Source organism: Amblyomma maculatum, chromosome 1 (assembly GCF_055883805.1).
Source record: "Amblyomma maculatum isolate TAMU_Amacu chromosome 1, ASM5588380v1, whole genome shotgun sequence".
NCBI classification, from domain to species: Eukaryota; Metazoa; Arthropoda; class Arachnida; order Ixodida; family Ixodidae; genus Amblyomma; species Amblyomma maculatum.
In genome coordinates, this window is record NC_139344.1 from 252,431,738 (window position 1) to 252,448,018 (window position 16,281).

Below are 16,281 nucleotides of genomic sequence, written 5' to 3' on the forward strand. Positions count from 1 at the left end.
AGAAGGCTGATTGCCGAAGAATTGACGCGTTTGAATTGTGGTGCTGGCAGAGACTCTTGAGAGTTCCTTGGACTGCCAGAAGATCAAATCGGTCGATATTGTCGACCATAAACCCTGACTGCTCATTGGAGGGTCAAATTCTAAAGTTAAAGCTCAGCTACTTTGGTCATCTGATGAGAAGAGAGGAGTTGCTGGAGAAAGATTTGATGTTGGGAAAGGTTGAGGGTCACCGGAGAAAGGGTAGGCAGTGAACGCTATGGTTAGATGGCATCCTCGTGGCGCTGCAGATGAAGTTATGTGATGTTAGGAAGATAGTGAGAGACCAGAAAGCGTGGCGTGATATGGTCCATAGGGTCACGAAGAATCTGACACGACTGAATGACTGAACTGAACTGAACTGAATGCCCTCGAATCAGTTCAGAACAGAGCAACACGATTCATTTTGTCAAATTATTCCTATTATTCGAGTATCTCAGCACTAAAAGCACAATTAAACTTACCCTCTCTAGCCTCACGGCGTAGAATTGCGCGTCCTAACCTTTTTCATAAATTTTTTCATTCTTTGCCATCTGATAACCCGTACATAAAAAGAGCCCACCGAATCTCTCGCTCCAGCCACATTAACGCAGTGTACCCCCCTCAGGTGCACACTACTACTTTTCAGCAGTCATTTTTCCTGCGCACAGCACAGGACTGGAATGGCCTGCCCATCAAAGTCGCTACAATCATCGACCCCAAATTATTCAAGCGGCTCATCGAAAACATCTCATTATGATTTTTGCTATACTTATTTGCCCTGTAAAGCCCATTCCCTCATGTAATGTCTCATCAGAGAGCTTTGAGGAATGAATGAATGAATGAATGAATGAATGAATAAATAAATAAAAAGCAACTTCAAAACTACCTGGGACTTAATTTTCATAGGCGCTTTTAGTACTTCACCCTTTGAATCTCCTGCTTACAAAAAAAAACGGCATGGAAATGGACGAGCGTTGAGGAACAAGCGTCTAGAAAAAGTAAGGATCTATTAACCTCTGTGCCTGTACTAGAACACTTCAATCTTCCAAACAAATTGTTCTTAGTTGCGACACCTCATCGTACAGAATTGGAGCAGTCCTTGTACATCGAGATGAAACGGAGTTCCTGGCACCTGCATCAGCAATGACAACGCGCTGAGCCGTCTACCACTCCCTACGGAGCCCGGCACAGCACCAAAACCTGCCGATATTTTCATGCTTGAAAGTGCATATCCATAACTTCTTTCACCATCAGCAATTGTCAAAGCCACAGATCGTGATCCGATGTTATTACATCTACGTCATGTGCTACTTAGTGGCGATGAGCTGCCAAAAGGAAGTGATTGGGCGATATTTTAGAAGAACAGCTCAGAGTTTAGCATTAATGAAAACTGCATTCTGTGAGGAACACACGTCGTCGTTCCCAAGCAACCAGAAGAAGTTCTCAACCTACTTCATAAAACTCACCCAGGGGTGGATAAAATGAAAGCAGTTGCAAGAAGCCATGTTTGGTGGGATGAACTCGACAGCAGCATCACAAAGGAAGTGCAGCTCTGCAAAAACTGTCAAGAACATCAGAGAATGGGATGAAAAGCACAGTCGCATCCGTGGCCATTTCCAAAGAAACCATGGTCGAGACTGCATGTGAATTTCGGTGGACCATTTCAAGGCCACTATTTCTTTGTCTTAGTCGATGCTTACTCCAAATGAGTAGAGGTAGTTCCCATTCGTGCGCCTTCAGCGGACGCCATGATCCAATGTCTGAGGAGCATATTTGAGACTCATGGAATTCCACGCATCATTGTCTCTGACAACGGCACCGCATTCACCAGTGGGAAATACGCTGACTTCTTAAGCAAGAATGGTATTCGGCGTAGCCTGATCCCACTACACCACCCAGCGTCCAACAAAGCAGTGGCACGCGTCGTGCAAACAATGAAAAGGAAATTGAAAAAAGCGGTGCCTGGAGACTTCCAGAAAAACAAGACAGGATCCTACTTGCTTACAGAACAACGCCACATGTGTTTACAGGGTCCCCCCCTGCAGAGCTTCTTATGGGCAGCCAGCTGCAAACTCCCATTCAACGAGTGCATCCCGACATGAAAGCTCGCATGGAGTTCAAGCAATTAATGCAAACGGTGCACTTCGACAGCAACGCACGCATAAGCACTTTGCCTTCAGCAGGAAAGCACATCTTTGTTCGAAACTTCCGACCGGGCCCATTCCGGTACCGCCCATTGTCCTACAGTTCTTTGTCTCTTCAGGTAGAGCTTGAAGACGAAACACTATGAAACAGACACGCGGACCGCGACTGCAAGGGACGCCTTCCGTTATCTCCGACGACGAGGAGCCCCTTCCAATACCAGCCGAGACAGCAGACAATGAGCCGCCGCCCCCCTCTTCCTGCTCATCGAGTACCGAGCCGTCGACAAAAGCGTCGGCGCGCTTTGAAAAGACAAGTGGCGCTCTCTCGTACCTTAGCTTTGAATATCATTGCGGGTCCTGAAGCCTGTGAACTACTACGGACTTTAGAAACACAAACAAGACATTGTTGTACCCTTGTGCCGTGCTGCAGGCTTCATAAGAGAGGGAGGAGTGTGACGATTTCTCAAAGCGTGTTTCCCGTTACTATGAGCGCCTTCTCTACGGCACCCGAACCGGTCTGCGTGGGGAAGAAGCGAGAAGGGAAAGAGCGGAATAAACGCTCTCCCCGCGTGCAGTGAGGAGGGCCAGTCTGTCTCCTGCTAGCTATGTGTGCGGTCTGCTTTCTGGGCGCCTCTACCCGCGCCCTTCTCAGGGCACGTTGGTGACCTAAACATAGGTGTCTTGAGGCTCGGCACTTACAAAAGCCTATAACGTAGACATTATTAAAAATGATAAAATCCTCTAAAATCTGCCCTCTGGTGTTAGTTTTTCACTTTCCCAACAATCATAATGTGCAAGGTATCGTTCTGGCAATTGATTTAAGAAGTCTTCCAACCCATGCAAGGTCAGCTTTAGATTTAGATGCGGTTCCAGGTATACTGAGCACAACGTAATTGTCTTGTATGTTAGAAATGGGACTGCTACGGCTTCAAATTTTGTTTTTAATTTTAGCTCACGTGCTGATATACTGCTTTTTACTATGATTGCTATTCCTCCCGAGAGTCTATTTGTTTGCTCTCGGTCGCAGCGGAAAATGTTATACTTTTTTAAAACATTTGTATGTTTAGGTACTAGATTTGTTTCCTGTAATTAGAAAGCTACAGGGGTAAATGTGTGTAAGATGTCTTTTATGTCGCTTAACGTGATTAAAAGTCCCTTGCAGTTCCAACCGCTTGTGAAGGCCATCTTATTTTATGTTAGAAAGAAAAAAAACTAAGTAGATTTTAGACTGGCGACTGGGGCCTTGTCTTTTCTGGGCCGATCCAACGAGCTCCACCATCTCTCCGCCGATGACGGCAGAGAGCTGTCTCGGCTTGTGTCCATCACCTCTTTGCAGGTGATGCATATTTGGAGGTGATGCGTGCCAGAGGCAAGTGTTCTTTTGGACCTCGCCTCGTAGGCACTGGTCCCGTTGACCCTAAGGGACATGTAGCCTGTTTTGGCAGCAATGGAGTAGTGTGAGCCACTTCCACTGAGGGCAGGGATGGCACCATCTCAGGCTCACTTTGTGTGGCCTGGGCAGGTGCTGAAGGTTGGTGTGGTGCCCCGCCCTTTCACACCACATCAGCGAGATTTGGTTTAGCGTGGAACAGTTCTTTTTGCGATTGTATCTGTTCCATGCCTCTTTGTATGTTATGGTGTCTCGTTTTCAGTGAAATGATCTTTCTCCCTCGTCTTTCCATACTTGACAGGATCTAGAGTGTGTGGGATGAGCACCCTCACAGTTGTCGCAGTGTGGCGTTGCGGTGCAGTTGTCAGACTGATGTTCATTCGATGCGCATTCAGCACAGGTTGTGCGGCTGCGACAGCTCTGCAATCTGTGGCCAGACCTCTGGCACTTAAAACACCTTCTTGGGTTTGGGATGTATGGTCGGACATTTATTTTAACATATCCCACTTAAATTTATTCCGGGAGTGTGCTGCTATTGCAGGTCAAAACTAGATGTTTGGCTGTGGTCTCAAATTTGTCGTCCTTTTGGATTTTCATCCTGTAGATACCTATGAGAATTTGGTCCAGACCTTCTGCCATTTCTTCTTCGGTTAGGGCTATGAAGTCAGTTTCCAATATTACACATTTGTTCAGGAACCAGTGAGGAGTGATGGAAACGGGGATATGCCAGAGAGAGACAATGCTTTTCAGGTTGAGGAACTGCTGTTTAGTTTGAACTTCAAGAATTTACTGTTTGCTAGTTTGGTTACTTAATATCCGGGCCTAAATGTTTTGTGAGATACTTTGATACTGTGAATGGTGAGATTTTTATGGCCAGTTTTTTTGGTTCCTCAGGTATTTCGGAAATTTTGGTGTTACATCGGTCTGCCCTCTTTTGTTGGGCGATCACTTGAAGATTGAGAAGCCATGAAGGGTTTTTTTTTTTTTTTGAAAGTTGTGCCAGCCACCCACCACAGAGCCCAACTAAGGGACGAAACAGGAACTTGCGAGAAGTCCTGCCCATGCCAGCTGTACACGTCTGCTATACTAACCGAATACGGGGCAACTCAGGGTAGCTAGAGCACACAAGGTTAACCCTAGCCGCCAGAAAAAAAAGAGAAACCGAGAAGGGAGAAGACGACAGGAAGGTTGTAGGAAAGTGGACAGGAAAGTGAAAGATGGTGGGGAGAACAGAAAAAGGCGACTGCCGATTTCCCCTGGTCGGGTCAGGCTGGAGGTGCCGTCTAAATAAGACAAGAGGAGGATAATTTTCAGTGGGGAAAGTTGGATATTGTTGTATGCAATCATGGCATGCTCTTTACAAAATTTAGTTTAAGAACTTTTCTGTCACTAGATCTAAATTTGCACTGAAGGGAATGTATGAAGTACACACAAGTAAATTAGTCAATTTGGCTTCCATTACAGAAAGCAGGCAAGCGGCCAAACAATAGACAAGCCTTAGAAAAATGCGGTGCCTGTATACCGACAAGTTCGCACTGGAAAGAGCGGCTGCAAAACTAGGAATGAGTAAGGCAATTGTTTCTTAATGTCAAGTATGCAGGCACAAAGTGTGTTCAATTATTAACTCAATCCAATAAAAAGGTTGAAAACCGCAATCTCAAGTGCAAGTCTTGAGGAGTGCTGCCAGTAAAGATGAGAATTTTACCTAGTTGGACACTGCAATTCTGGCACATAAAAATAGACAAAATAAATACTGCTAGGACAGTGTGGTAGCTATGACAGTGAATTCTACAAAGTGCCCCCCGATTTAATGCAAATGATATACCACTGACAGTCATCTGGATGTTGGTCTCCACATGATAAGCAGTACTGATAGAGAGCGCAGTTTAAAATGTGCATAGCTGAACAGCTATTGAATTAACACACTCACAAAATAAAATTAGCAATCTTTTGAGACTTGCAGACCTATTATCAGTAAACAAATGTAGGGAAAATGAAGTGCTCATTATGAGATGCATACGAAGGGAGCCAACCGCCACTGACACCAAGAAAAGCATAGGGATTTATTTTTATGTTTACGAATGTGAAATAATGTAATCACGAGAATGAACGAATAGAAAGTAGAAGAAAAAACAATCACATGAGATACAAGTCCACAACTTCTAAATTTCGTGTCCAGTGCTCTACCGAGTGGGCTATGGCTGTTTGCTCTACTTTCTTGGGTATTTGTAACCTGTTCTTGAAAATCTTTGACAGCACCACCCCGCCCATAGCAAAGAACCTGGAATATCCTGTGTTACTGCAAGTGTCACATATAATGTGACCTAACGGGGATGATGAGAGCTTCTGATAAACCTTTTAAGTTACCTACGGTATCAGGGCTGCAGATTCGAGCTCCTCATTCAGCAAACAAACATGGCGGAAATGAGCTGCTCGTTACAAGGTACACGCAAAGGTATACCTGCTAACCTGACGAGATAAAAAAAAAAGGAAGATATTTTATTCACTATGTGAGACGCTATGTGAGATGAAGCTAGTATGCGACACATTCCAGGACAATGAAGACCTGTTTGTAAGACACTACCTACATCAACTATTGCACTATACATTTGTAGGCCAGAAGCGTGATAAGCTGCTTAAATGTCACGAGTGCCTCCCAAACAGGGTGGATGGCCCTTAGGTTGCTCTGCTGGCTTGCCATGACATCCATAGACTAGCAGGTTTAATCAAGCTGAAAACATTGTTGGACGTTTGTGAGTTCTAGTATTTTTCATGTCTCTGCATCAAGAGAACTTAACCTCAACTCAAGCAGGATTTAGAGTTCAGTCACCAAGGTCTTCCAGGTATAAATGCAAGTGCCCCAAGAAGCCTTCAAAGGTGCTGCTGCCCACAAGCACACGCAATTGCAAGTTCACCCAATGAATAGCAAGGGCAATAATCTCCTCTTTACTCCTCTGGTTGGAAGCTAGGACATAACCTGCATGCAATCTTGGTGAAGCAGTATCCAAACATGCCAACCCTGTCGTCAGCAAAAATATAACAGGAAAACCACTCAACACTGAACTCGAGCTTTGGCTTCAAAAGTTTGGGCTACCACTACTACTGCAAGGCGTTCACTATCTGCTTGTACTCCAGCAGGGCATTGCTCAAATGCACAGGGTGTTAAGCTAACTTGTGCCAAGCTTTAAAGAACAACGATGTGCTCCACAAACATTTGGTCAATTTTAAGTCTATGCACAGTCGTCCTGGCCAGGTAAGCATACCTTTAAATGCTCCTCATCTACTAATTAACAAATTTAGCCAGCTTTTTAACTGCCAGCTTTACCACAAAATTTTAAATGTAAAAGTTGTAGAGCTGGTTTTGATTTGGTTTGTGGGGTTTAACGTCCCAGAGCAACTCAGGCTATGAGAGACGCCGCAGTGGATGGTTTCGGAAATTTCGACCGCCTGGGGTTCTTTAACGTAAGTTGTAGAGCTATTTGAGAAATGTTCATTTTGGCTGTTTTCTTCTCATGAGGACAAACTTCTCATGTGGCTGTGCACCTTCATATCGTCACAATGTCAGCACCTTAAAATGTCCAGATTTCAAAATCTTTTTCTATAAAGCTAGGCCATTGGTCAGCATGATGGCTTTGCGACAAAAGCATAAGTGCCGCACGAATTGTACAGTTATCACCCTGATTGGTGGCCTTTTTATCCATAGTGGTTTTCAACAAACATTTGCCTTTAAAGTGGACCACATAGATCATGTAATAATTTTTAATTCTTAATCCTTGGGGACTAGTGTTAAGAAGCCACGCCTACGTTATATTAAGGAAAACTAAAAAAGGAAGAAAAAAAAAAGTTAATAGCAGTATTTGGCGCAGAACTGAAGATAGCACGGTCCACCATCTGCACTCCATAACCACCTTATCATCACTAGTGGCCAGTTCCTTGCTTTGCAGCAACGCTAGCAAGGCAGGAGTGCCAATAGTTAGTGGAACCACGACACCCTTTCCACTTAGTTTCCGACAGTGACTGCAGAATATCGCCCCACGTGTGTTCCGAAACTATTTTTCATGTGCTCACATGCTCCTGCTCATATTGCTATGACAGTACAACATTGGGCATTTGGCACAATAAAAAAATTTGCTAACCTAAATATCTCATGGGCCTTATGGTGATTCTTGCAGCTACTATGATCAAAGAGTTCTGAAGACATGCAAATGGTTTGCCCAGTCTTTCCATGCAGCTCATCAGGCCTTTGCACATGTTTCAGAGTTCAACAACCTTTTAAGCTTCACACTGCCTGCGTGTGCTTTGCGGCAAATGCACACGTGTAGGCATCCCAAAGGCATGTAGGCATGTAGTTTCTGCCCACTGTAGCGACATGCAAATGCCAGAGAACAACTAAAGCCTTTGTCAAAAGTAAAGAGGCCAAAGCATTTGCTTAGCTATATATAGTGAGGATCTTGCAGCATCCTTTGAAGTCTTAACTTCGGAAAGTGTGAGGATGCGAGTTTCTCTAACCTTCGAGAGGTTTGTAACACTGAGAGTGCACAATGAGCCCCAGAGCATGGTCCAAAGCAAACCTTATGAGCTGTACATATGTGGTGGTTGTCGCACTCAAAAACATGCAGTGCTGTTGTACAGTAATGTTTGCCGTCACCAATAGAAAACCGCAGCTGCTCAGACAGCTTTGAAAAATGGCAAAGCTTGGAAGATCATACATTGAGATGTGCTTGGAGACTGGCGTTGTGCATGCGCAAAGCATCTTGCCTTGCTTACCCTGCTGTGTTATGGCTCAACAAGCGGTGCAGAAAGCTGCCGTGCACGTTGGCTAATATTGGGGGTTGAGCAGGCAAGGATGCAACGAAGCCTGGAATTGTCCTTCAGTGGTTCTATTATGGTAAGGTGCCACATACCAGCATCAGCGAAAAAAAATAAAAACCTGGAGCTTGTTGTGTCTAGTCCTTAAAGAATAAAATGTTAGGAAATTTACCTTAGTTAATTAGCAAGCCAGATCACTTCAAAAATACCTGACCTAAAAAAATAACTGCCCCATAACCCTCTGCTAGCTGAATTTCTGCAGAGTATGTTGCCACTTTGTAGAGCTTGATACAAGCTAGTTCAGGCACCCTGTATACATTATCTTAAGCATTCCACTGTATCTGTGCACCTCACTTGTAAATAACATGTTTCCAGAGTAGTACTATATGTCCTTGATGATAATTTGTATGTATATATGGGAACCAAACTTAGGAGCGGAAGCACGCTCAAGCATTTTGGAGCCGCTCAGGAGCAGTAATAAAGCCTACTTGGTGCAGCTTTGGAGCAATAAAACGAGAATTTGGAGCATTCAAATTATATTTTGGAGCATGCTCCTAAGGTCAAATGCCTTTAATAATTGCAAGTTTTTATTCCTGACATACCAAAATACCCGATTTGGTTCCTTTCTATTCAAAATTCAATGCTTTGCTGACTAAACCCGCATCTCTAACAAGACAAGACAAACAGCCAAAACATGTACGCATATTTAAAAGAACAAAACTGACCTGAGTAAACATTTGGAAAAGACTAGGAGTAAACCGAATGTTTGCTCCTATATTTCATAATTGAACTAAGTCTGACTGTTTTGACATGATAGATTCAAACGTAGAGTCTGCCACTTTGATGTGATCAAGCACCACCACTTGTTTGGAATTGACATCAGTGAAAAGCATATTTCCACCCTCTGTCTTGTGCATGTCTGTTTTGAACATATGCCTGTGCTGAAAAATTCCAGGGCACTGGTCAGTAGTGTCTTCAGGAAGAATAGACGTCACTCAAGGGCATATTTTCCTCCTCCAGATTCTTTTGCTTATAGCCCTTTTCCAGTGGCTTATCATGTTTTCACCTGAGAGAATATGGCGGTTCCTTAATTCAAACACGTTGGCGATAGGCTCGAATGCTTCCGAACACCCTTGAGAACATGTCTAGTGAACGGCACCTTTGTGGCATCATTGCAACACTTGAATTCATGCAACGCCTAACAGATACTGTAACACATGATGTCCATTACCGCGTCACTCCAACTACAATTCTGTCCTGTTCACCCTTTATGCTTTAAGTATGCTTTTATCTGATATAGGCTTGGCACACCTGTTACTAACAAAGAGGCGCAGTGGTGAAGTACCAGCTTGTTTTCACAGCTGAACCCGTAGAACAACTCGAGTTGTCCTGTGTTGTCGGACAACTTTCCTAATGGCTCGAGATCAACCCCGCCACGACTGCTTTGCCCATTCTTTCACCCCTGACAATTCAAAAGGCTTGGAGAAGGTAACTGTGCCATCATTGTTCTGCCTTTGTTTTAACTAGAGTGGCCCCTAGAGTGTGTACACGGAACTCACAGCATGCCACTGCTTCGATACGCTTCTCACTGGCACTTAATCGAATTACATCGAATCACATTTTTGGAGGAACTATCATAAATAGCCTCCTGTGCAGCAAAATCCATGTTCTGCTAAACTTGATGGCAGAACATCGAGGCAGCTGGTTTGGAGCAGTTTTGGAGCAATATCGCATTTTGGAGCAGGATAGAGCAGGAAAAGCAGTTCGGAGCAGAATGGAGCAAATGGAGCAGCACTTCCACCCCTGCACACCATCTGCACTCTCCAACATTTCTCTCCCACTTCACAAGAAGGCAGCAAACAATTGGAGTTAGTTAGTTATACGTGGTTTTATGGCACATAAACAACAGTGGCTATCATGCGCATAACACAAGGTTAGATGATCTATCAGATGTCTAGGGTTATGATACTTATATTTGATTTAAAACATTGGCTTTCTTCAGAAATGCACAAACAATAGAAAAATTGACGAGTGCCTGTTCTCCTAAAAGCTATGCAGGGTGAAATGGAATGTGTTCCTTGTAAAATACAGTAAAATATTTTTTCCTGTGTTCTTAAAGTTGTGAGCATGAGATTAAAATATGACTGTGAGCTCCTGCCCACACATTTCACACACAGGTTTGTCTTTTTTTGTTAGTAGGAAGTTATGGGTGATGTGTGTGACCTATGCCTAGGCGACATAAAATTATCTCGATGAATCGTTTCTGAGGCTGAAAGGATTGCCATTTTCCTAAAATGAACTTTACGGAGTGAAGCTTGTTTTCTGCTTCATTTTCCCAAGCAGCCTGTCATTTACCTCTTAATTTTTTGCGTGCTAACTTCATACAATCTCTGTGTGGCAAGTCTATTCATTCTATTTGCTCATTTTTCACTCGCGCAGCACATATATCTGCTTGTTCATTACCCCTAATCCCAACATGACTAGGTATCCAGTAGAATTGTACAGTATGTTTTCGTGCTGTGATCTTTACTATGTTGTGTATGATGTTTCCTATCAGTGGGTCAACAGCATTTTTGTACTTAATGAATCTGTGTAAATGATACTGTTTTTGATGTTTTTATCCAATATTTTCTCCACGGCAACGCAAACAGCGTAGCATTCGGCCATAAAAATTGATGCACACTGGGGCAGTCGTATTATTTTCTCTGTTTTATCTCGTACTACTGCACTACCAACATAGCCTTTAGTTTTTGAGCCGTCTAATGCCAGGTATTCTTGTAATATACGCTCATGTGGTGTACCATGGTGGGAGTGCTTTATTTCTTGGGGCAATACTTGGCAATTCGCCAAGGTTTGTCTTTTTTTGTTAGTAGGAAGTTATGGGTGATGTGTGTGACCTATGCCTAGGCGACATAAAATTATCTCGATGAATCGTTTCTGAGGCTGAAAGGATTGCCATTTTCCTAAAATGAACTTTACGGAGTGAAGCTTGTTTTCTGCTTCATTTTCCCAAGCAGCCTGTCATTTACCTCTTAATTTTTTGCGTGCTAACTTCATACAATCTCTGTGTGGCAAGTCTATTCATTCTATTTGCTCATTTTTCGCTCGCGCAGCACATATATCTGCTTGTTCATTACCCCTAATCCCAACATGACTAGGTATCCAGTAGAATTGTACAGTATGTTTTCGTGCTGTGATCTTTACTATGTTGTGTATGATGTTTCCTATCAGTGGGTCAACAGCATTTTTGTACTTAATGAATCTGTGTAAATGATACTGTTTTTGATGTTTTTATCCAATATTTTCTCCACGGCAACGCAAACAGCGTAGCATTCGGCCATAAAAATTGATGCACACTGGGGCAGTCGTATTATTTTCTCTGTTTTATCTCGTACTACTGCACTACCAACATAGCCTTTAGTTTTTGAGCCGTCTAATGCCAGGTATTCTTGTAATATACGCTCATGTGGTGTACCATGGTGGGAGTGCTTTATTTCTTGGGGCAATACTTGGCAATTCGCCAATGTCTAAATTCTGGCACATTTGCTCGAAGTGCATGAGAGGCGGCTTAATCAACCGGGGCTTGTTGAAGACTGTCCTAGAGGGACATTTCGTGACTACTGAATGACATAGATGTTTTGGTTGAGAACGAATTTTCAGGATGTACGCACACGTTGGGGCGCATTGTCTATCTTTTAATGTAGGTTTATCTGTTTCTACATAGAGGCTGGTTATCGGGGATGTTCTGTACATGCCAGCTGCTAACCGTAACCCAAGACTTGGAGCGCACCACGGAGTGGTAGATTTGCAGAAGGAATGTTCGGTCGGAACCCCACCATTTCCGTGAGAGTACCTTTAGGACATTAAGTGCTTGGACATCTTTCTTTTTCAGATTGTTTATATGGGAAGAAATGAAAGTTTCTTGTCAAATGTGATGCCCAAAAATTTATGTTCTTGTTTCACTGGTAGTATAGTCTGGTTGAGGTATAGCATGGGATCGGTCTGTAAGCCTCGTCTCAATGAGAACACAATGGCCACTGTTTTTTGAGGAGAAAACTTGAATCTATTGCTATCTTCCTGGTAGCTAGATTATTTTTTACAATTGTAGTTGTCTCTCACAGGCGAATAGGTCGGAGGAAGTGCATGCTATTTGCAGATCATCTACGTAGACTGAGTACATTATGGACTTTGGGATTACTGCAGCTAACGAGTTTATTTTCACTATAAAGAGAGTTGTGCTTAGAATGCACCCCTGCGGCACGCCGTTTTATTGTGTGAAAGTCGTGGAGAATACTGTGCCTAAATGAACTTGAAATGTACGGTTCTTCAGGAAGTCATTCAGGCAGCTCAGCATCCTGCAACAGATACCTAGATCTGCTAGGTCGCAAAGGATACCGAACCTCCACGGGGTGTCGTAGGCCTTCTCCAGGTCGAAGAAGACCCTGACACAGTGCTGCCTGTGGCTGATTGCCTCCCGGATTATGTTTTCGAGGCAGACAAGGTGATCGGTTGTTGATGATGCCTTTTTGAAGCCGCATTAATGTATATCGAGAAATGGCCGGGATTCAAGAAAAAAGGTTAGTCTTATGTTTACGATGCTTTCAAAGGATTTTGAAATGCAACTGGTTAGGGCTGTTGGCCTGTAACTGCTAGGACATGTGGGGGGTTTACCCGATTTCAAAATGGGTACTATTATGGCTTTTTTCCAAGCTTCTGGTATATTGTCAGTCGTCCATACATTATTAAAAAATTTCAGCAATGCTTCTATGGTGGCTTGTGAGAGGTGGGCGAGCATTTGACAGTGTACATTGTCAGGTCCCGGTGCTATTTTTTTTCCAGAAGACTCTGTTTAATTCATGTATTGCTATAAGTTCATTGTAGTCAACATTCATCCCTGTCGAAAGGAGAAGCTTTTGTTTTTCTGCTATTGTTCTATCCTTTTCAAATGTGCGAGTAAAGTTGGATGAGCTTAAAACGTTGGCAAAGTGCTCGCCTAAAATGTTGTTTGTGTTCCGGGTGGTATCAGCATAGGATATGTATAAGGGGTAAAATCTCCAGTGAATTTTCGTACCTGTTCCCACATTTTCTTGGAGGGCAAAGAGCTGTTTATAGAGGACACATATTTCTGCCACAAAGTTTTCTCCGTGTTTCTCCGCACATAACGCGCTCTGGCTCTAGCTTTCTTGAAGTTAATCAGGTTCTGAGATCTTATTGCAGTATGGCAGCAACATATGGCCACTGCAAGTACTAACGTTATGCACCTCTATAATCAGTGATTTGCTGGAGAGCAGCATGAACCAGAGCAACATTTAAGGATGACAGACTCTCTCTCATCAAGCGAAAAATTTTACACTAGACTACCACGCTGACGCTCATTTCTTTTTTCAACCAAAAGAGACCAAAAGAGTTCAAGAAAGACATGGCTCAAATAGCGCCACTAACCCTGCCCCCCTCCCTTTCCCAAGAGTAGCCTATAGTACATCTGCCCTTGTGGTAATTCCCAGCCAAAGTTAAAAGGATGAAGGAAATGAAAATGTAGCCAAGGATGGAAGATGTTGGGAAGTTGTTAGGGAATTTGCTGAGATAGAGTGTGAGAGCGGGCACAGCCAGCAGGTAAAGGACAGGATCAACTGCAAATCAATGGCACAAATTTTTGCCCTACAGTGGACGTAACATGGTTGATGATGACGGCGACATACGGTTGTTACATAGAAAAAAAATGCAGTCACTGTTCTCAGCAAAACGAAAAATAAAAAGCACCATACCTGTAAACAAAGTGACTGACATTGTCATTGAAGCTAACAGTCTTCTTGGGCTGGATGCTTTCAAGAGAACTGGTTGGACATGACAGGTCCGAATCGAGAGACATGGTCGAGAGACAGTCATCACTTGACTCAGATATGGTACGCCTCCAGTAGATACCATATTTTAGAATGCCTCGTCGGGCACACTCTGGTATCTATAAGAAACATAAGAAGGTTCTTATTAGCAATGAGAAATGAATGGCCTGTAATGCAAAGCAGAGCATCCAATAGCTCTGCATGCGACTCGAAAAATGCAGCAGGTTTTAAATTCATCAAAACAATCTGAAGTATGCATATAGTTGGAACTGCATTATAAACAACCCTAGATGCAGCTGATGTAGTTGCAGTGTATTTAGCAGTACAAAGAGCCAAAAGATTAATGGGGCCAATTGCAATATTCTCTTTTGTTTGAAATTGGATGACCACTCAGTGGCACCCTTCCTTGCCCTGCTTATTAAGTTGTCATCATAACTGATGCACTGTCTCATTAATTAAGGACTATCAGGCATGCTGTAATGGAAGGCCAAAAATGATTCAACTGCTTATAGGAACCCTTAACGTGCATAAAAACCTCAGCTCACAGCACCTGTGCATTTTCAAAAGGTGGCCACTGTGGTTGACAATCAAGTCTGCAAACTAGCACTCTGTAGCACAATGCCACAGCCACTTTTAAGAGCTCTGGAGAATTGTGCAGGCATTGAGTATATGTAACATTAGTTTAACGAAATCAAGTACAGTATATGAGGAGCGCACTAGAACCTCATAACGATCCTCAGGAATCTATAGGCACAAAGTAGCTCAGAGTATATGGCATCCACTTTGAACAGCAGATCAGGTACATGGTGTGCAGCATTCCATTTGACCAAATATCCATGGGGGCAAGAGCATATTTACAATCTCTGTACTGTTAGTGTTAAGTATGGATGTTACTTCAGTCTGACATCACTAAAGGGTAACTCTGGGGTCTTTTGAGATCCATATACTGCACTGAAACATTTTTTTTTTTTGCCTGTGTAGCTGACAGTTGAGTAGCTAGCTTACTTAGAATCCACAACATCACTGCAAGTAGCCACGGTTATATGTCCTTGTCATCAGTACATGCCCTGACCATGCACATCTGTGCACTTGTGTAATAAAAGATCTCAAACTCTTTTCAGTAAATTTTGGTGACACTGTTGCGCTTCTAGGACATTTTTTCAATGATCTAGTAACAGCAGATTTATATAGTTGCCACAATTCGGCACTTATAACATAGTTTTTGCAGCTTTACAAAGTTATAAGTATCTATGTTGCCACATAACTTCAACCATCATTTGCGTTAATTCTCTCATGAAATTGCTGGAAATAGCAAATTTATTCTACTTTAAGCAATCATCAACATGCCAACAAGCAGAAAACGGCTTTACTAGCATTGAGAAGGCTCTGGATATTGCATAAGTTAAAATGTAACTAAGTTCAGCAAATACTAAATCTACTTCTGACACCTACTCCTTAAAGGGAAGACATAAGCACTTCTGTAGAATGACAATATGCGTTGTTTTATATTTATTTTTATATCTTTAGTTTACACAGTGCAATACATTTTAATACCCGATGTTTATAAAGTACTTAGGATTGTTTTTAGGAAAATTCCATAAATACCGAAGATGCGGTAGCTTTTTAAATTTGAGTCAAAGATGTATGTTTTTTGACAATTTTGAATTTTGGCCAATTTTAAAATAATATGGAGAAGGAACAAACAATTCTAGAGCTTCCAATTTTTGCAGAAATAGCAAACTAGTCCTGGATAATATGGAGAAAAAGTTTCAGCTGCAACATTTTATTAAGTCATACCAGAATGTAAAGCTGAATATTGACAATTTTCAAAACCAGCCCTCAGTTTTATACTTACTTTTATAATTTTATACAATATAATGCAACACTTTTTCAGGCCGTAACATTTCTGAGGTAATGAGAATTCTTGAGAGGGATTTTCATAAAAATCAATGTTTTTTTATAACTGAAATCAAAGTTGCGCCTTTTTTTACTGTTTTTGAACCTTAGGTGATTTTGATGCGTTGTGGAGAACACACCTAGCAGTCTAGAACTCCTAATTTTGCCTCAAATTAAGGAAATT

The 16,281-nt window shown here is 42.5% G+C and overlaps 1 protein-coding gene across 2 annotated transcripts in view; it reads right to left on the reverse strand.

Annotated features, from left to right (window-relative positions):
* LOC146206243 (uncharacterized) overlaps window positions 1-16,281 on the reverse strand; it is a 34,551-nt gene that overhangs the window by 11,548 nt on the left and 6,722 nt on the right. For both annotated transcript variants that reach the window (XM_084590857.1, XM_084590856.1), the window contains one exon: window positions 14,127-14,320. In XM_084590857.1, the coding sequence (XP_084446983.1) occupies window positions 14,127-14,320 (194 nt within the window). The remainder of the gene's footprint in view (window positions 1-14,126; window positions 14,321-16,281) is intronic.